This window comes from Lycorma delicatula, chromosome 6 (assembly GCF_047948215.1).
Source record: "Lycorma delicatula isolate Av1 chromosome 6, ASM4794821v1, whole genome shotgun sequence".
NCBI lineage: Eukaryota > Metazoa > Arthropoda > Insecta > Hemiptera > Fulgoridae > Lycorma > Lycorma delicatula.
This window is the reverse complement of record NC_134460.1, coordinates 115,173,534-115,196,058: the sequence shown is the minus strand read 5'-3', so window position 1 is coordinate 115,196,058 and position 22,525 is coordinate 115,173,534. Positions and strand designations below refer to the sequence as shown.

At 26.3% G+C, this 22,525-nt stretch overlaps 1 protein-coding gene across 1 annotated transcript in view; it reads left to right on the top strand.

Annotated features, from left to right (window-relative positions):
* Positions 1 to 6,517: 6,517 nt before the first annotated feature.
* LOC142326916 (roundabout homolog 2-like) overlaps positions 6,518 to 22,525 on the top strand; it is a 677,975-nt gene continuing 661,967 nt past the window's right edge. Inside the window, exon 1 of the mRNA XM_075369647.1 lies at positions 6,518 to 6,604. Within this exon, the coding sequence (XP_075225762.1) occupies positions 6,550 to 6,604 (55 nt within the window). The 5' untranslated portion in view covers positions 6,518 to 6,549. The remainder of the gene's footprint in view (positions 6,605 to 22,525) is intronic.

The following is a 22,525-nucleotide window of genomic DNA, read 5'->3' as shown; positions in this document are numbered from 1 at the left end:
AATATATATCATTATTATTATTATTATAATACATTGTTTATTAAACATTACAGTGTAATAGGCTAATTATTAAAATCGTATATTGTACACGTAATTTGTATATATGTATTGTCTAATAATTTACTCATTATTAAATTTATATGACGTATGTTATATTATGGAGACTTTATTGTATGAATTATATATAATTTTATAATCATTAATAACATATTATAACATAAAATGGCATGGTTCAATTACAGACAATACTTGTATAAAATAGTTTTTAATTTTGTTTAAATATACGATTTAACGAAAATGTAGAATTAAAATCTAATTTTAATAATTTAAAATTGCATATTTATAAAAATATGTTTGTGCATTGATTTTTCTAAACGGTATTTATGTTTATTTTAATTTATATTTTTTAATTTATATCGGTCAAAATATTAATATTTTATAACTGATTTCCATGCATTATATTGTAACGTGACTGGTTTTATGCTAATTTCTTTTCCTTTCTGTTCTTTGCTATCTCACCATATTTACTACATTCTTCTTGTTATTTGTTACATTCATTCCAAAATCTTTCTTCTAAATTCAATTTTTTCCATTGCCCGTGTTCCTTTAGTAATATATATTTTATATAAAATCATAAATGAGTATTTCTCGGGTGGATATTATAATAAAAACAGAAACACAAAATATTCAGAAAAGGAATAAATCACTACGTAGATGATAAAAATAATTCAAATACACCAATAAAATACGTAGATCGCAAATATTTTATTTTCATATATTTTCATTTAAACCATCCATTATAAAATTTTACAATATTAAAATTATCACATTAAACCAAAAAAAAACAAAAAAAAAAACGGAAACCAATTACACGACGCTTCACTTCAAATGTGAAATATATAGTGCAACTACAAAGCACACAACCTACATACTATATGATCCACACTATTGGGCTGGTTAATACACATTGATGCAATGGCTTATACCCCTCACTTCTATTATTAACCTAAACCGGAATTATGATAGCAACAGTAGTATATCATAGAACTAAATAGCCATTCCTTTATAAAACAATATCTAATCTTAAATGGTAATCATTTACTACTTCATTTACAATAGGTTAAATATCTTATTTATTATACTAGTGTACAATACATTTAAAACGTTAATCTTACCTTTTGTTAATAAAATTTTTTTATTTGATAAATACGTATCATATCAAGAATAGTCTTCTTGTATTACTTACCTCATAATCCAAAATTATTACTTCCTCATAATTAAAAATGTGTTTGCTTTCTTTTCCATGTTTGAATAATGCTGTAACTCTATTTTTCCGATATTTATCCGCCTTCAAACGATTTTTTAAATAGCACGTGGTTCCCTATATGTTGTCTCTGGCAGACATTTCATTGAATGATATATACTACATGAGGTTGTTTAAATTTTCAGTTGGCGATTTCAATTTTGAGAAAAAGTGGTTAAAATTGTTGAAGTTTTTAAACGTTACCTTGAAATCTTGTTTCAAAACATTTTTAATCGACTGAAAAATACTACATAATTATACAGTGCTTATTAATCCTGTTGTGGTGATACTGTTGTTGTTATCCTTACAGTTACATACATTATAAATGCTATCACGATAAGCATTATTAACTAATTTTGTAGGATAATTATTTTTTAATAAAAAATTTTTTGTTTCTTTAATTATTTTCCTTCTGTTATCGGGCTAGTAAACGTTATAGCTCTATCTACTAAATTTTTATCACAGCCTTTTTATATTACGTTGTCTGCGCTTACAGATAGTTTAAATATCTGCCTGAAGAAATCCTCTTAGCGTACCAACTTGTGTATATTTGCACACCCCGATGGGATACAGTCATATCAATAAACTCTAAACTTTTATCACACTATACTACTTTTGTGAATTTAATATTCTTATGATATTGTTAAATTCATTCAGGGTTTCTTTGATTTGATTCTACAGCAGATATATTAAAATATGATCTATACATCTTTTACAGAAAGCCACCCTATCCTTGAATTTGGACGCAAAATTTCATCACCAAATTTTCCAGACATGTAGCAATAGGGGATCCCTTGGATAACCTATATACAGGTTGATTCAGGAGGATAGGGAAATACTTTGACAACTCAATCTAGAGGCTAAAAATAAGAAAAAAGTTCATATAAACATAGGTCCGAAAACGCTTCGTTAGCGAGTAATACGGAGTGAAAGATTTTGCCCGAGTTTCAGTTCCTCCGGGTAAATTAAGGCTTTCTGAAATTCTGGGAAGGTCAATTAAGGAGAAAATTCAATTGTTTCTTGTGGTTTTTGAGCTGGGAAATCGAAAAATTAGGTCCCAGAAATATATCTCTCTTAGTTTATAAGATATCCTATGTAAAACGCTCAAAATAGGGTCAAAGAAACAGTTTTTTACCTTTGACGTACAATAACGTTGTTAAATTGGCAATAAATCATACATTTTTTAAACGTAAATTGTATAGAATTTAATTATTAGAAGAGTGATGTAAACAATGTCAACAGAAAACAAATAAAATTTTAAACATGTCATCTCTTATTACAACAAAACCGACGAAAACTTAGAAGAGAATGTTACAAAAAAAGAAAACAGATGTGTCTAGTAGGTACAATAATTTTAGACTTACGGAAAACAAGTTGGCAACACTGATTTTTTTCATCACAATTTGTTTAAATACTACTCATTGTTTTCAGTTAATTGTGGTAATGTGTTAAATAACCTTTCGCTGATCAACGTGTTTGCAGTATTACGTCGAATTCTTATCGTAAAAATTTCAGAAAACTGTTAAAAAGTGTAATTTTGTATTCAGTTTACAGTGCATAAACATATTGCTGGAAATATCCCCTTAGCAAAACGAATTGAAATGTATTACCAACTTGATGGAGCTCCTACAAATTTCACTAATGAAGTAAGCAAATGTCTTGATGAAAAGTTTGCTGGTAAATGGATAGGACGCGGAGGGCCGGTTAATTGGCCACCGAGATCCCCAGACCTCATTCCGTTGGATTATTGTTTGTGGAGATGGTTGAAAAATGAGATTTACAAGCAAGAAATAGACATACGCGATCAACTGATTGCTCGCATTCTCAACGCTACAGCTATAATCAAGGAACGCAAAGATACTGTTAGACTGGCAACACAAAATCTAGTACAACGCGTTGAAAAGTGCATTGAACACAACGGTGGCATTTTTGAAAGTTATTAAACCACATGAAATACTACTTGTAAGCAGCATTTTATCATTAACATAAAAAACAGTAAGTATTCTTTCTTCCTCCAGTTATTTTCTACTGTACATAACGAAAATGTTTTTTCAATCTGTTAAAAATTAATCTGTTTTGTTGTTAATAAAATTCGACATGTTTAAAATTTTATTTGTTTTCTGTTGACATTATTTACATCACTCTTCTTATAATTAAATTCTCTACAATTTACGTTAAAAAATGTATGATTTATCGCCAATTTAACAACTATATTGTTGGAGATGAAGGCATCTATAGTTTTTCGTTTTCTTTTTTAAATTCATTTAAAAATCACTCTAATAGAGAAAAATATTCAATCTTGATCCATGATTGACAAATCATTTGATTCATACATACATTATGAGTCTGTAATAATTTGTAGATCATTCACTGGTTGACTACCAGGCTACTAATATACATACTACTCTACTCCGTTCTTAGTATAATCAGGTAAAAATCATAAGAAAAAATTGATTTTGAAATTAGATTTGGCATTTCTTAGTAAAATTAGTTATAATAAATAATATAACTGTTAACTTATTCAAGTATCGCATTAAAAAAAGAAAAAAAACTGAAATTTAATCTGGTAGAGATAATTAATATAATATTAAGTATTGAGAAATAAATTTTATAATGAAATTTTATCATGCGAGTTCCATAAACAGTTTTTCAATCGTTTCGTGGCAATACACCTCTTAATGAGTTTATATTCATTATTCAAAAAAATGTTTAACTATAACTTAAAAATGATATGCGTTTTATTTTTAAGACAAAAATCGGAAAGTATTTTCTTAAATCGTGAAGATACTGTTCGATAAAAATCGTTAAATATCAAGTAATTTTTTATTTTTACATATTAATGTTGTATTTTATTTTTTACCTTGCAGAATGAATATAAAATTAAATACTTTTATTTATTTATTTTTTTTTTCCATTATTCTTTGTACTTTATTTTTTAAATAAATAAATAAATATATATATATATATATATATATATATATATATATATATATATATATATAATAATCAACATAAGAGTTTCATATTTTGCAGTTTATGTACAACATAAACATATTTTTACATGTACAACATGTAACTTGTATATACTATTATTATTTTTGAGTTTTGTATTTTAAAATATATATAAAACTTCTGCGTTTAAACAAATGTTTATTGTATTTTATAACGGGGTTTATATCTTTAAATATATGGTTTTAAAATTACATAAATAATTATATTGAAATATGATTTACTATTATTATTACAGGAATTATTGAATTTAAATTTCTACAAAAATCATATATAAAATTATGATTTAAAGCTAAATTCAAATTAAACAACAGGAAATTTAAATTCAATAATTGCTGTAATAATAATAATAAATTATATTTCAATATTATTATTTATAATAATATTGTAATATGTGTATATGTAATATATATATATGTATGTATATTTGACAACATTGAAATGTTAAACACCTCTTAATTTGTAGTAGTAAGAAAAAAATAATTATAATAAATCAATTTTCATAACGTTTGCATTAATCGAATGACATATGTTAAAATACGTTATATGAGTTCCATTATTTAACGTATATTTTACTTTATGGTTTGTGTGTTTTTTTTTTACGTATGTATGTTTGCGGTAGTGACAAATAAACGCAGAATATGTAAGATATTTTAAATTTTACGTTTAGAAAGTCCTTTCAAAGAAATATTTATTTATATTTTGGATATATTAGAGAAAAACATATAATATAAATATATATATATATATATATGAGTGTGTGTGTGTTCGTATGTACGGGTTCGCGCAAGCACAATTCTTCATCTGCTATATCGTCGGCACGCAATACATTTGAAAGAGGCCCTTCTGGCCGAAGTCGGCTCTATCATAAATCACGCACCTTGTCTGAACATCCTCTAATGCGTCTTTTCTTAACGTTACCTACTCGGTTCTTTGGACACTTATAATGTACTTACAAACGCCTTTACCGTAGTTTAAGCAAACGTATTATTATTATTATACCATTGTACATAAAAGGTATGAAATATATATTATGTGTGTCCAGAAAATAAAGGATATAAATAAAAGATCATGTCAACCGATGTCATGACCTTTTGAATTATCATAAATTTTGAATTTTTTTTCATAGTTAGTTTAAAGTTGTCAATCCTTTTAATTACTTTTTTACATTGTAGGTATTTTGTAAATTAATTTTTGTAAGGCATTGATATACAATTTATATACACATGTAAATAAACGATAGGAGATTTCAGTATCCCCTTATTTGTTTTGTAAAGAAAACCTTTTAACCATTTATGTAATGTAAAACTTAGTACACTAAACTAATGTTATGAAATCTTTATTTAAAATAATAATTATTTACACTAGTCTATAAAAGATTCTTTATATATATATATTTTTTTTTTCTGAGCATTATTGTTATCATGTTGACGTGACTAGGGGGAACAGTAAGAAATTGTAGGGGGTGTACACCCCATGGGAAGTGTAAAACCAGGAGATACTTTTTATTATCTCTGTTTATAGCAGCTGGTCTAGGATTATTGAAAAAAAGAAAAGGATAAGTCAATAATATATTATGTCTGGTATTAATTCATTTTCTTGCAATATTGAATAAATCTGTATAATGCAGGTTTTTTTACTGAACATGATGTAGTAAATTGATTTATTACTTACTGTAAATACTGCGAAAGAAAGTTTGAAGTTTTTTTTTTTAACTATAACGAATGTAAATCAATGATGTGCAAGAAACATCAATTAGACTTGCTTTCACTGAGAATAATGATGTTCACTGTACAACTTGTACTGGCTAAACAAAATAAAGATGTCACTTATATGTTTACAAGATATCAACTGTATTTTGGTTGGCTTAACATACTAATATTCTCTTTTACATGCAGATCGGTAAAGAAGACAATGGAAAACCACTTCATTCTTCAATTTTTCCTAATAAGTAGTCACTGGATCGTAGTTAATCCTGAAAATAGGTATACCATTTAACTCATATTGTCTACAGCCATCGCAGTTATGGAATCAAAGATAACACGTAATTATATCTGCAATATAAATCATTATAAAGGTTTAATAATCTTTATTCAATTTATTTGCCATTATTGTTGGGTTTTTCTATAATCACACGTATGCAAATGCAGATCTTTGTAGTTGAACATTCTTAATTAATTTTTAATTAATTTTTGTTTCAGTGTACAACAGCTATTCTTCTAAATGACGTTGCTGGAATGAATTTCAAAAGTTTATCATTTTTCCTGCTTCACTTTATTTTCTGTGCAAATGGTTAGTGAATAATTTTTTTTAATGATTAAATGATTCTCTAAATTTATTCTTATTTTCAATTAAGTTAATTAAACGAGAATGATTATGTAAATTTCTAGTTTTGAAAGTTTTTCTTCGTTATAATAAACAATTATTGTACGTGTTCAGATTTATCAAAGTTAGTATATTGTATTTTTGAACGAGCAGATTTTTTTCTCTTTCTACGTTCTTACTTTTTCTTTTTGTCTTTTAGTGGGTCTGGTACTTTAATCGTGAAAACAATGCAACTTTGAGAACGTAGCTTGATAAAAACCTCTGATATGAACTTCATCTGTTTGACTTTTCAATAGAAGAACTTTTTCTGATTCTTTCAGTTTGGGAAAGCTCTTTATTGAATTTTTCTTTTGACAGATTAAAATCAAAGATCACTCGATTAAAATTTTCTTTGTGTTACTTTACCGAAGTAATTTTAATTTAGCTGGCTTTGATCGGTGAAGTTTTTTGAAAATGTTAAGTATTCAGTAGTAATTGTTAATGGAAATATATATATAAGTAATTGAATTAAAATGTTTTTTTGTTTTAATCTTTGCTTTAAATAAATATTTTTAATTAATATTATTAAATAATTTTTAAATTTAATAATTAACTTTTATAAATATAAGTGGAACAAAAGATTATTCAAATAATTAAAATGTTAAAAAATTAACTATCTGTATGAATCTTAATTAATTATTAGCATTGATTATGAAAAAAATTATTTCCCAATTCCATTAAAACTAATTACCTTATCTTATAACAAATAAATCAAAATTATTTAGGAAACAGAATTAATTTTCTCATTACAATATAGTTCAAAAATAAAATGATGTGGAACTCCTCTTGGATTCGTATATGAAAATTATTTTCAACAAATGGTAAAGTTAATTTTGAATAATTGCCTAATATTCAATTATACAAACATTATGTTACGTATTACTAACACTACAGTAACAGTTATGATATAAATTTAAATATATTCAACGAAATTTATTTAAAAGAATGAAATTATGAGTTGTATGGGAAAAATTGTATAAAAATTAAATTAAAATTTTAAATGAACAGATTGAATTTGGTAATGAATTATATTTTTAAATATATATTTTCCAGTTTAGCTTTAATTACAATAATTGCGCACTGTTTTTTTACGGTATTGTGTAATATTTTTTTTAAGATTTTAAACTATATACTCCCACGTTTAACATTGTGCTTGGAAAATTCTCTTTGTTTTAAAGAAAATATACATTTACGGAACATCAACAGAAAAAAAGGTTTATTTTTTTATTATTTTAATATATAATTGTGGATATATTCTATCTTACTGCAATGTATTAGGTATTTCAGTTAATTATATTAATATGATGACATCCCTAATGGTAATAGTTACATTTTAATGGTGATATTGACAATGCGGTACATAATCCTGTTACATCTATTGATGCAACAGATTTTCGAAATTTATAAAAATATATTCTCTCTACGGCTATATTATAAGTTTTGAATTACGCGGCTGGAACTTATATCATAACCAGCGAGGTTAATTATGATACAGGTGTTCAACCAATCAAAAGCCTACTCTTTTCAACCAGTGACCTCAGAAGCGGGTATTGTTTAATGTATCATCTGTTTTTTACTTCGATTTTAATCCGATTTATAAGTTAGCAAAAAGAGGTTAATTTGAAATTACACCAATAGGTTTCTAGGTTTCTAAGTACACAATAAATTTTTATATTACACTGTTTATACTTTCGTTAATTATGTCGAATTCTAAGGAAGAAAAGTATTAACACCAATCAGTATTAAAAAAAAAAAAAAAGGCAGAACTTATGACTAAATAAGCTATCCTACAGAAATGTATTGTTCAATGTTATCTTTTGAAAATTAAAAAATTAATTATTTTTTTAAGTTAAATGCATTTTTATTCCGTAAACAATGTATTCTCTCATTTATTTAAATCAATAATCTCGATATTATCTCAGCCGTAGAAAAAAATGTGGTGTAAAACTCTTTATATGACCATTAATACACTAATACGAAGTTTATGACACTTGCCAAGGCTCGTGTCGTAACTTGCTTCCCTCTGTTGCATTAGTAGCTATCATTTGTAGGCTCGTTGCATTATGTACTATTAGATTTTGTTAGTTTTACTGAACAAGAAATACATTTTTTTTATTTATATCAAAAACTAATTTTACATTCTTAATTATATTAATGTATAATATTTATGAAATTATGATTGTTATACAGATTATCTCCCCAACTTACCACTTTCCATCTTTATTATCAAGCATAAAATTAAAATAAAAAATAAAAATTACATGGAAGTATAAAATGGTATTTAAAATAGATAGAATTTTATTAAAAGAAAAAATTCAGCTATGTTGACCTGAAACAAAGTCGTAGTAATTTTACAATAAAATAGTTTTATTGTAAAATAAAACTATTTATTATTCGTGATTTTTTTTAGATTTTTAAATTATAAAGATTTAAGGAAAATATAAATAGATAATAATATTACGTTACTTTTTAAATAATACTAAGTTTTACGATGTATTTAACAAAAGATTTTTTGTTTAATTTTATTTATGAAAAAACTTCCTATATATTTATGATTTTTGAAAGTTATAAGTAAGTATTAATTAGTAATTATAATTATTATTGGCAATTAATCATCTTTTTAAAAATATATATTAAAAAATTATTCTTGAAGTTTGATTAATTTATAATAATGCCCCTGTTTCGTAGTTTTTTTGTAGTTTGCTACGTGATTTTATTATAAAATAAATTCGTGTAATAACTTACGTATTATAAATTTTAATTATTTAATTTAATACCTAAAAAATTCATTATAAACTATGTTTACCAATCGTCTTTCCGGCTGCAATAATAGATTATCAAAGTATCTGACTGTGGTAAATACTACATAAAATTTTCCTGCAGACGATCATTAATTCATAGCATTTCTAACCCTCTAGAGAGAGATCTAATTTAAAGTTCTATTTCTGCTTTTTTAACTTAAATAAATCGAAATGCCAAATTTATCAATTCTACAGACTTAGGAATTATGTGAATTAAAATGGTTTGGTTAACTGTATTTCTCTATTTCTCCGATTTAGGGTTGAATGTTTTAGTAGGCTTTTAATTATTAAATTAATAATTTAAAATAAGTTAAAAATCAGTGATAAAATATTTTTTCCGAGCCAATGTTGAATAAATGATAGCTGTGTGGTACTACGGGTCAAACCTCCGCTTGTCCTAACCACCAGATGAAACTTCAATTGAATGTGAATTTCACGTAGATGTAGGGAATGAGCGGGTTCAATTACAAGAGATAAATTTTAAAAAATCCTTAAAAAGTAGAGGGACTTGTTTTAAAACCTTAAAGAAAGGGGGTTGATGGAATAACAGTAAAACGAAAAGCAACGTGAACGGCAGCCACCGAAGAAGTAGATGAAGATCTTCTTCTCCTTTATCCATACCTTAAAAAATTTCAATACTTACAATTAATTAAATTAAATCAGCAATTGTGACTCCCTCTTGAGAAGGGGGCGCATTGCTCCCTTCAAAAAAACTAGGGCCCCGTTGTGGCGTATTCCTGCTAGCCTATGAAGCACTAGTACCGAAAGGACTTCAGCGGACGGTCTGAAGGAGAATTACATCGGGGGCACAGGTTTTAACAGCCTAGTCTCCCGCGGTCGGACCCAGAAATGGGTTTAAGAACGCTGGTCCAAATACCATATGGAATGCTATTCATAAATCCGTCAATTAAAATGTAACAAAACTTTAAACTTAGACCCGACATTAAAATAAACTTTAGAAACACGCCCGATTACAGAATCATACAGCAGCAAGGGACACTGTCCAGGCTCTGCGATTTGAAGTGAGAATTTGTGAAACTCCCGCCACTTTTGCATCCCATTCCATTCCACAGTAAAACGAATTAAGTGTAGAGAAGAATATGAAGTAAATATTGTTTAGGCTGGTTCAAGATATCTACAGTCAGGGTAAAAAGCCAGAAGACTTTGAGAAAAGTATAAAAGTTACAATCAATAAGAAAAGTAATGCAATTCAATTCAAACATTGGACTCGCAGCTTAACCAGTCATGTCTCAAATATATTAACACTTATTCTACATAACAGAATTGAAAATATTTTAACAGAAGACTAATTTAAATTTAGAAAAGGAAAAAATATAACGGAGGAAATTTTATGTTTAAAACTAATAACAGAATGGCAACGAATATGGAAAAGATAGGTTGCTTTTGTTGTCAGTTGAAAAACTTAAAATAATGCGCTGTGGAAGAAATAATTTGAAATACTTAAGACAATGGGAAGCTATAGCGATTGTAAATTAATATCAGAACTTATTCAATGAACTGGTTAAATCTTTATTTAACCAATTCATATTTGAGGAGAGTGGGCAAAGTTAGTCATTATTAGTTTTGATAAATTATAAAAGACCCAGGACTAATTATGTACGAGTTGTAAATTTTTTTCAGAAATGTTGGGTTTTACTAATATAATTGATATGATTTAAAAGAATTTTTCTGCCTCCTTTATTTTTAACGAAGTCTTTCACTAACAGCTGAACCTATTTTAAAGATATTTACGAAGTGATTTTAACGCAACCAGAAATAACCACCTCTGTACACTTTTTTTTCTACCAACGTAATGTTTTATTCTTGATGAAATTTTTTTTGGCCTTTTTTGATGGCATAGCCCGTTTTAAAAAAATTCTTAATCAGAAATATCAAGTGCAAAATTGTCCTACTATTTTTCTTCTAATTATGTAGCTCTTCCTTAAAACTACTTTCTTGATAAAAAATGAAGTTTTACTTTTTTATATCGTTGTTTAATAGATGTTTTTGTTAGAATCTCCCTTAAGCTTTAAATACTTACAAAAATTTACAAAATTTATTCCTAATTTAGCGAAAAAATTACGAAAATTATTTTTGTAAAAACGTTATATAAGATTAAAAAAGGAATAATTTGAAAAACTTCTTTCTTTATTGAATTCGTTTATTTACAATCAGCTTCCATCATACTGAAGCTGTGACTAAGCTATAAGACAGACTTTCGCTTGAAATAGGATCATCCAATGATAGTTCTCAACGAGTACATAAATAATTTAATATGAATAAATACACGATAAATACTACGAATAAATACTAGTAACTATGAGATAACTTGATATTTGGGTGTCTTGAAAAATAAATAAATTCACATAATTAATCACGTCGAGTTCTTAAATAGAACAGAAATAAATAAAACATTAACATTAAATACAACACCAATAAATGAAATATTAACTGCAAGATAACCGCAGATAAATAATAAAGCGTAGGAATCCATAAATTTGAATAACATCCATAAAAAATAGGACAAAAATTATTTTAAAAGTGGTATGTAAAGAAATTTTTTTTCTTTGAACTTTAATCGATTTGGTCCTCTAAAAATAAATCACTGCAACTAAATTTTCATTAGCTTAGCAAAGAGGTACAGAGAGGGGACATAGTAACTGTGCTAGTGCATTACATACATTAAATGTGGTAAAACAATCGAGTTATTGTAGACACTCATACCCGACAGTACGTAATGCAAACTGATAATTTTTTACCTGATTTTATTTCCTCCACTGAATGTAATAAAAATTATTAATATCAAAAAATTATAAAATTAATAAAAACTAGCTTGCATTGCGGAGCGCAAACGTACTGCCGGGGTAATTGTCTGGAGTACCCTGATTGTTTGTAAAAGGATTTTTACAAATGAGATGTAATTCTGTTCAAAATAAAATGCGTAATAAATTTTCAAGTAAAAATTTGATCAAAAAAATAATTACAAAGATATTGAAGATTAAAAAATTAAGACCGCCACAAAATTGAAATTTTTGAAAGTGACGTTTTAAAAATGTTTTATTTTGTAAAATAAGATACTAGTCTTTGATTTGACAAATTTAATTTATGTAGGTTTACCCGTTCATGAGAAATAATTTTTTAGTTGAAATTCACAAAATGTGGTGTCCTAAATCAGTTGCTAATGTTCGGCGAATTTGCCCCGGAACATTCCGTACATTAAAATTTTGTTGAGCAGGTATTGTGAAATCCTGCTTAACAACCAATAAAGCTTCTACCTGATGTTTAATTGTTTTCTTTTTTCTTTACGTGGTTCTTTCGTGTCAAGCAACGATCAAGAGCCCAAGGTACTGTTCACGGTTGGAGTGCGGGAATTAAACACCCTTTAGGTGGACCCGGATACGGTCACCTCTCCTCATAGCAAATGTAAGGTGACTCGATTTATCGTGATTTAATTGAAAAATTCATTTCAAAGCATAACTCATTCGCCTATGAGTCATTAATGTCAGTAGAAAAATATGTAAGGAACTAAAACAAGTTTTTTCGTCTTAGTCTTCGTAGATAAATGAAAATAATTAAATTGAGCAGGTTGATTATCACTTACTAAATTTTGTTTTTATTTAATTATATAATGTAATATAAATTATCTTTTTTTAATTTTATTTTATTGTTCCAAAATATTTACGCTTCATATGGTTGCTTTACGCTTCAAATTACTTTAAAAAGTTGTTCAAATTACAAATTAAACTCTAACGACTGTTAGTGATAAGAATTGAAAATCGAATAATTTATGTGTTTATCCAATATTTTTGATTTCAATTAAAAACTTAATAAAATTTATAATTAGAAAAGTCGTGTAACAGTTTACAGAAGGTAAACTACTTTTACGTTGAGTAAAGCAAAGTAATTAAAAACTGTAATTTATTAATTTTTATTAAAAAATGTTCTTAGTTTGTAATTTTTTTTTATATTTGCAAGAAACCTTCTATTTCAAAAGTTTCAGTTACTCTAAACTAACAAGACAATATACCTAATAAAATTTATAATAAGTTGTATTAATGTCATTCGACACAGTTTATTATAAAGTAAGCAAAAAATCTTTTTACAAAAGTCTTTCTTTTATTAAGTCACAAACTTTAATAAAACATAGTAATAATAATAATGATAATAATAATAAAAAAAGTTAATATTAGATCTGCGTAAGAAAAAATATATATGAAAGAAAGAAATTTAATAAAATTCGAGTCGGTGATTGAAAGAACGTAGAATAAAAGCTGCGCTTTATTATTACGTTTTTATTTCTTTACAACTTAGAAAAAAACAAATTTGCTTTCTTTCCATCACAGTATATCGATTGGGTTTTTCTTATTCCTCCATGAATTCTTGGTATAAAAAAAAACCTTGATCCATGGAGGTCCTCTTGAGAAAATCCACACAACTTGGAAACGAAAGATAAAGAAAAGAAATATTAATATTAAGATTGGACATGGGAGGGTAAAACTTATAAATCGCTTCAACTTTGGCTTTTGGATGTATTTTCTTATTTTATTTCCTTATAAGAAATTGCATCTCATTTCTTTATATTGATTTTAATTTTTTCCGCTATTTGTTGATGTATCTTTATTTTTACATATTACAATGTTATAAGATTATTATGTGTAACGTGAATTATATTTAAATCATTATAACGTCTATTATTTTTAAAAGTAATTTCATTTTAATGAAAGTTAAAAATATATAAGTACTATTGATGCGAAATTTTATTAATATATAAAACATGCAATGAATTTGTTAATACATTGTGATTATTTCCCTATCAAATAATTTCCTTATTACCGTAATTGATAAGTATGAAAATGAAAAACCCGTCGAGATATAAACTGAAATTTCAAGTATTCATGTCTTAAATAAGAGTAAATCAAGTAAAGTTTTACAGACCTTTACTACCTTTAGATATTTAGACTAAGATAGTCATTCATAATGCTTAGATATGTATATCTGAATTAATATCGTAAATGGATTACATTTCTTAAAATTAAACGGTTTGGAATTTGTAATTCTGAATACTTTTTCCATAAAGGTGATGCGAGGTCTGTGTCCCCGGTCAATCGGTCCGTTCTGTCTCGTATTTCCAGTAATTAAATTAATTTTCTTTTTATTTGTATTGATCATAATTTATATAAAAATACACGAAACAGAATTGTATGTTGTGCGGAAAAAGTGTCCATCGTTTGTTTACGTTGAAAAATTATGTTTTTTTGTTTGCTAATAACGCTTTTTTTTTTGCTGTAGAACTAGAATCGGTTTTTCTTGACGAAACCGTAAGTAAATGATATGTTAAAATATCACATGGGGAAGGTCCGTCCATTGATGACATTCCCCCCACCACGAAATGAAACAGTAAAATATTATGATAACAAAAACGTTGATATTAATAAACTTATAAATAAATTTATAGTAACAAATAAGATTCAATAAACACTCATTATGTCAAAAAAGCACTATCATTACTGTGTTCTACAAATTGTGTAACAATGAACCGCATGTTGTCGAAACATTCAGTTCGCACGCAGTGTTTTTTATCAAATAGAAAATAAACAGAGTTAGATAAACGAACGAATGAAAACAGCGTTAAACAATAATAAACAAACAATGATAGCGTTAAAACAATAATAAACAAAGATAATAAAAAATAGTAACAAGAAATAGAACCGGAAGAAAAAGAAACGTGAAGATAGAGTATCTTCAGCGAACATTACCTTTTTTGTTTTTTTAACTTCTGGGACCACCGTTAGGTATGACTTCAGAGGATGAGATGAATGACACTTTTTGCAGTGTATGAAAATGCCATGCCTGACCGGGATTCAAACCCGGGACCTCCGGATGAAAGGACGAGATGCCACCACTCGCGCCACGGAGGCCGGCACAGCGAATATTACTAATGTCCAGTACATGAAACCTTTTTAGTTTTCTAGTACCATCATCGTTGTCTAACAGGTTCAGAAAGAGGAAATTTATAGTTGCAACAATGAATTTTGATGCTTGATCGATGACGGCTAGTACGGTGTCTGTTATTTAAAGTGAAAACTTTCAGTTTAGTTTTCACACGCAGAAAAAATCGCTTTCTTGTAAGTACAACTTATTATTTTATATTTTTGGATGGAATTACGGGTTACTTTTAAATATTTTATAATTCTGCTATTTATACTTTATAAATGGTTAAGTATTTGGCCATAAAAATGGTTATGGTATATTTTTTAATTTTATGAAAATGTAGGCCTCTTCTCATCAAGTATTATAATTACGTTTAACGACAACGCTAAATGACAAAGTAATTAATATAATTGTCTGAGATATTTAAATATCTCAGACATTAATATTTAGATATCTAAATATTAATATAATTTATAATCTATCGTGATTTTATTTGTCATAAAAATAAACACAGACAACCGAAGTATTGCAACTCAGGAAATGAATCACCTTTTTTTAAAATCATATCAAGAAACAATATAGCGTTATGTTTTATAACTAAGAGTGAACTTTCAACTCACCGGGTTGGTGTATTGGTGACCCATCGGGTTGGTCTAGTGGTGAACGCATCTTCCCAAATCAGCTGATTTGGAAGTCGAGAGTTCCAGCGTTCAAGTCCTAGTAAAGCCAGTTATTTTTACACGGACTTGAATACTAGATCGTGGATACCGGTGTTCTTTGGTGGTTGGGTTTCAATTAACCACACATCTCAGAAATGGTCGAACTGAGAATGTACAAGACTACACTTCACTTACACTCATACATATCATCTTCATTCATCCTCTGAAGTAATACCCCAGATGATATGTATGAGTGTAAATGCTCATACATATCATCCTCATTCATCCTCTGAAGTATTATCAGAACGGTAGTTACCGGAGGCTAAACAGGAAAAAGAAAGAAAGGGTTGCTGTAGTGGTGAACGGGTCTTCGCAAATCAGTTGATTTCGAAATCGAGAGTTCCAACGTTCAAAAACTTAAAATAAAAAAGTTTTTACCCATAAAATAAACATAACTTGAAATAAAAAAAAAAAAAACAACACAAACGTCGGGAAGTTAGTAGAATATTATTCGTACATCGCCTCTCTCAATATTTTGAAAATATCATTCATTGCCTGTACATAGCTTTCTATGCTTTCTATTTTGTTCTCTTGGAAATTTAATTACCATTCTAGGTTTACAACAATAATTTACCATAAAATTACAAAGAAGAAATCACTTATTAAAACAAAAAAATACGAAGTAAACATTTTTCTCTTTTTAAATAATCTAGTTTGAAGGCAAGAATTTCCTTTAAATCTAAAAGGTAGTATTAATTTAAAATGAGAATACATTTTTGCTGTTTGTCGTAGATCAGGTAGTATCGTAAACAACTTTTATTATTAGAATTTTCTTATGTTAAATCTTCTTTGTACGTTTCCTCAAAGAATGATGTAATTTGAAAGTGTAACTTTACTAAGATCTCTCTTAACTCAAGTTTTAATAATTTAATTTTGATAAACAAGCTGTTTTAATAGATTTCTACATGAAATATTATTTAATAGAAAATATCAATATTAACAATCAATGAAAATTTAATTTGGTTAGTGATTTTTACTGCCTACAAAGAGCAATAAATAAATGAAAAAATATTAGGAGAAATCATCAACAGTAATAGAAAAGACAAAATTTCCTTAAAAGTAAATCGGTAAAATTGTAAAAACTAACATTTTTAATATACTTAGAATTGTTTAAATATTTATAACAAAAAAACTTTTTGCCATCAATACCAAAATTACATATTACAGTACAGTAATTAAACGTGTCAGTCTTTACGGCATGGAAAAAATTTACTTTAACAATTTAAAAAAAAATATTAAAAGTAAAAAGAGAGTCCTCAGAAAAATGATACGTACCTAAAAAGGAGTAAATTCTTTTAAATAAAAAACAGATTAAGCAATTTATCAAAATATCAATTCAATAGAAACAGTTTGTAAAAAAAAGATTTAGATTTCTTGGACATTTGATGAGAATGAGGAATCTAGATTGAACAAACAAATCGTTGATCATATTTAGAATTACAAAAACCATCAAAGTTACATCAAACAAATGAAAACAGAAATTCAAAAATTCAACCAATCTCAGAAAGTTTTCTCCAAAAAAATTAGATTAGAAAGTTCTTGTACAATTTGAACATACCTTGGAAAAAAAAATTCCCATTTGCAGTAAATAGACTAAAGAAGATAAAAAAATCAAACAAATGAAGAAATTCTTGGAAGAAAGAAAGAAGATTAAAATGAAACTTGCATGATCTATGATGGTCTATTCGAAAAGAAATAAACTGGAAAAAGATTCAACAATCTTCACGAAATAAGTTTCCCCTTATTTCTCTGAAATTATCTAGAGGTATTTTAAAATTAAATATATTTTTTAAACTTCGGAGAACGACGTTATAATCTTTCAAATAAAAACCAATCTTTTTTAATTCAAGTGTATTATGAAATGAACGCGATTGAAAAAAGTACACGCGAAATTTTACAGCATGTTCTAATATTATTATGTATGTAAAGTATTAGTTATAGAAAAAAAAATAAAAATAAAAAACAAAAGTAAAAAGTTAGCAAAAGTAACAAAAAAAAAAATATAAATATAATATAGATGATTTTTTTTTTTTTACAGTTGAGTATATTAGTTCTTAACTCGTCAAACAAGAATGACTGCAATTTTTTTTCTCATTTTAATATCATGATGGTTTAATTTTAATTTACGTATCCAAATTAGCTGAATTATGAATAAAAGATTAGTAATAAAATGCTTCTTCTGGACTCTACCAATTTTTCCTATTAAGGTGTACTTTTATGTCTTAAATAACTCAAATTTTTCACTAATAAATTTTACTTTATCTTCATTATTTTATAAAATTACAGAAAAAAGTTTTTCTTTCTGATAAAAGCAGTATCGTTATAAAACTTTAAACGTTATCTAAACTTTCGTATTAATCCTATTAAAAACAATTTACCGTTGTGTGATTTTCTTATAAAAAGAAATTTAATAATAATTCAATTCCATTGTTTTTTCATTTTATGTAAACTTAATTTAATGTGTTTTGTTAACCGTATCTTTCTTTACTTATTAAGTTATTGTTTGTTTTACTTCTTAAAATAAGCTTCTTCTTCCAACACAACAGTTGTAGTTTCTAGTGACTTTTTTTTTAGAGAAAATAAAACAGCGAGTTGGCAATTCTCTAGGGATTATATTCATTTCATATTCGGATAGAGTAAGTTTCATTTTATCTTTGGGGGATACTTTTCAGTTAAATTAAGGGATGGTTTTAAAGGGACTTCAGAAGTTAGGGTATCAGAGTTGAGTCAGAGAAAAAAAGTAAAATAAAAAGTGTCTCATTAAACAAAACGTAAAAGTTTTTTTTTCTGTATCCTTATTTTATTTGTGTAGTCTTCTTTAGACGACTTAACTTCAGGTTGAGAAAGAAATGCAGAAGTTTTGTTTTTTGAAATATTATTCATATCCTACGACTAATTTATATATAATAAATATATATTTTACTTTAGGAAGAAATAATTGAATTTACATATATTATATTTACTTAAGAACTAATCTACTTTTTAATTTATTCTTTAGTTTTTGATGTTTTATGCTAATTGTTAAATTTTATTATATAATAAATATATATATAAGGACGAGGGCGTATTTTATTATCATTATTTTTTGTATAAATATATTCATTCTTAATTTGATGTAATAAAAAATAATATTTAAATTTAATTGAATCATTTCCTTACAATACTCATTTATAATATTTTAGTTAGAAATAATAATAAAATAAATATTATAGATTTTTAATCTAGTTATGTGTGGATATCTATTTTAAATTATAACAATAAAACTATTTTAATTTTTATTTTATTAAATACTTAAATATTTAAAAGTCTGAAACTCTCTCATTTATTGATTTACTTTGATTTATTATATCATTTTTTTTTATTACAGTTCATTAAAATAATATGTACGTTCATACTGTCAAAAGAATTTTTTTCTCTTTAATTTTTCTTCCTATTATGCTTTATTTACAATGGGTTTCCTACACACTTATATATCGATTGGCAAATTATATATAATGAATAAAGACTATCCATTGATACTCCTCGTCGAATACAAACATTAATTTTACTTCTCAAATAAAAGTACATAATGAGAATGAGTGTATCGAAACAATGATAGATAATTGAACAAATAAAAATAATGCAAAAAGATGTTCTATTTTGACCTTTTTTTTTGTTTTTGACCTTATGTTCATTATACGAGTGGCTCTTCAATATACTTTTATTATTTGAGTGCAGTATATTATTAAAAAGGTATTTATAAGTATTTTTTTACTCATTCTGAATGATCAATAGTTATTATACATGATTTAATATGTTAACTTTATAGCGTACAAATTCAAGATTGATGAGAAACAATATTCTTAATTTGATTTATCGTTTCAGTTAGGTGACTTTATAGTCCAGCCAAACGGAGTGCTCTTCTATTTCATTTCTTTTATTTTGTTATTATTATTAAGTCACAAACAACTGGGTCTGTGACTACTTAATGTTGGTTCACATAGATCTTATTTAGTTGTTGTTCAATTTTCTTACTGAACAGATTGTAAGGTTGCTATGACGTTACAATAAAAAAAAAAACATACAATGCCAGTTCATGATAACGTCATGTAAGGTTTAAAACATGATCATAAGCATTTATGATATATTTCTTTGCATAAAAAATTGTACTTTTCTTTTTATTTAAGCAAATATAGAATTAATTTATTTGCTTTACTTTAGATTTTTATACAAACTGAAATTTTAGTTACACAGTATCTAATAATTTGTTACCGTAACAATTAAAAGATTCTTATATAAAAAAATCCGTTATTTAGGTTATTGATTTCAGGTGGAAAAAAATTCAAGAAGCTAACATCTAAAAATAAATTTTGAAAAATAAATGCAAATAAAGCATTTTATCATTCCATAGTATAATATATGCATCTATGCGTTATCATTTAATAAACGTGAGCTCAAAGAAAGGTACCAATCTTGAAAAGATTTGAATAGGACTAAATATTTTATTACCAAGATTATGTTATCGCCATATAAAAATCTTTTATCGTATAAATTTAATTAAAATGATAAAATCAAGTTCCAGATTTTCTTTTTTACTTTTTTCAAAACAAAGAAAGTTTTTCATTCAGTTTTTATATTTATAAATACTTACAAGAATTATGAAAAATTGTTAATTTTTGAGAGAAATAGTTTCCCTTCATTATACATACTTAACCAGTCACTTAAATAAGATGATGTTTTTATGTATTATTAAAATCGATAGTTTTAAATTAATATGATTATAAATCAATAATTTTTCTAGTTTTTAATATATATTTTGTCTAGAAGGTTGATTGCGAAATAAATTTTTATGCGTTTATAAATTTTAAAAACATTTTTTATTTCTCTATGCAATTTATATTTTCATCATTGTGATTTTAATATTATGCGTAATATTTTGCATATGAAATACCATGGGAGCATTGATGATTATTCTCAAATATGATAAAAATTAGTAAATGTTTAATTTTGTTAACAGTTTGAAAACGTACAAAAAATGATTTAATAATAATTTTTTTTGTCAATTTTTAACTTCAAAAGAAAAATTCTCTTTTTTTTATTTTTACTTATTTATCGAGAAATAAATTTTGAAAAAAAAATACTTCATGATTATTTCGCTCACTGAATTGGCTGTTGTAATGTTTGTTAGATTAAGTGTTCTCTTCCAGGAATGAATATTTTAAACCACTGAAAAAACCTCAAAGCGTTTAAAGTATGATTCTAAATCCAATTAAATTTAAATATACCTAACTAAATTTGTACCCGAGTCCTGCAGAATTAGAACTGCAACAGAATTGCTGATTAGGAATGATTCTGATCCTCTCATTCAAACGATAGCCTAATAAGATCAATAGCAATAACATTGGCTTATTGTATTTGCAGCTATTGAAGGGATACAATAAAGGCTCCGCACAAACGGAGCGGAGATTGTATTAAAGGGAAAATATTACAAAGCGAATGAGCCTACATTTATAGCTTTTAAATCCAGTTTTATTTGTGGACAAATTATATTTCTTTTAATAATTAGAATTAGCAGCATAGTGATAGATTTAAAAATATTGTGTAGTAGTAAACCGGACGGTGTGTCTACCGTTTTTACGTGTGCACTGTTTGAGAGAATTTTTTTTTCAGTTTTTAAGTTAAAAAAAAAATATTGAAAAAACGAGTCAAAATCTTATAAAAAATATTAGTTAATGATAAACAAATTTTTACTTTTAAAAAGGTTTTTTGTTTGTAACGATTTATTTTTGTTTGGGATAATTGAAAATTAATTTCTCGTTGAATCAACCGAAGATTGGATTATCAGTTTCATACAAAGTTATATATATATACTAGTACACGTGATTTTTAACAACTACGGGTATTTAGTACTACAGTAAAACAATAATTTAATAAAATTTAAATTAATTATATATATTTATACTTAAATAAAAGCATGCAGATTTACTTATACTAACAATAACATTGGCAGTCACCTTGTCTTTTTGATGACATATATCAATAAAACGGGTAAAGTATTATTGTATGTAGCATGAAAGGGTTACGTTGAAACACATTGTATGTTGTCATGTTTTATGGTTTTCATATGTAAATATCTATTACTTCTGTACATGAATTTCCAAGTACACTTTAATTTAATTGCTTGCATAACGGACATTGTGTGGTGACATTTCTTGTGACACTTCTGGCAATGTCACATATTATAGCAATTATTGTGACATTACTAGGTTATGTTTCATCATAATTATGATAATAAAATTCATCTGTATGATTTTTATACAATAGTCCCCTCGTTATCCGTTCCCCGTTTAACCGACTCTCCGGGTGAATGACCCTCTAGTTTTTTTATAAAATTATTAGTTTTTCAGCTTATTTTTTGT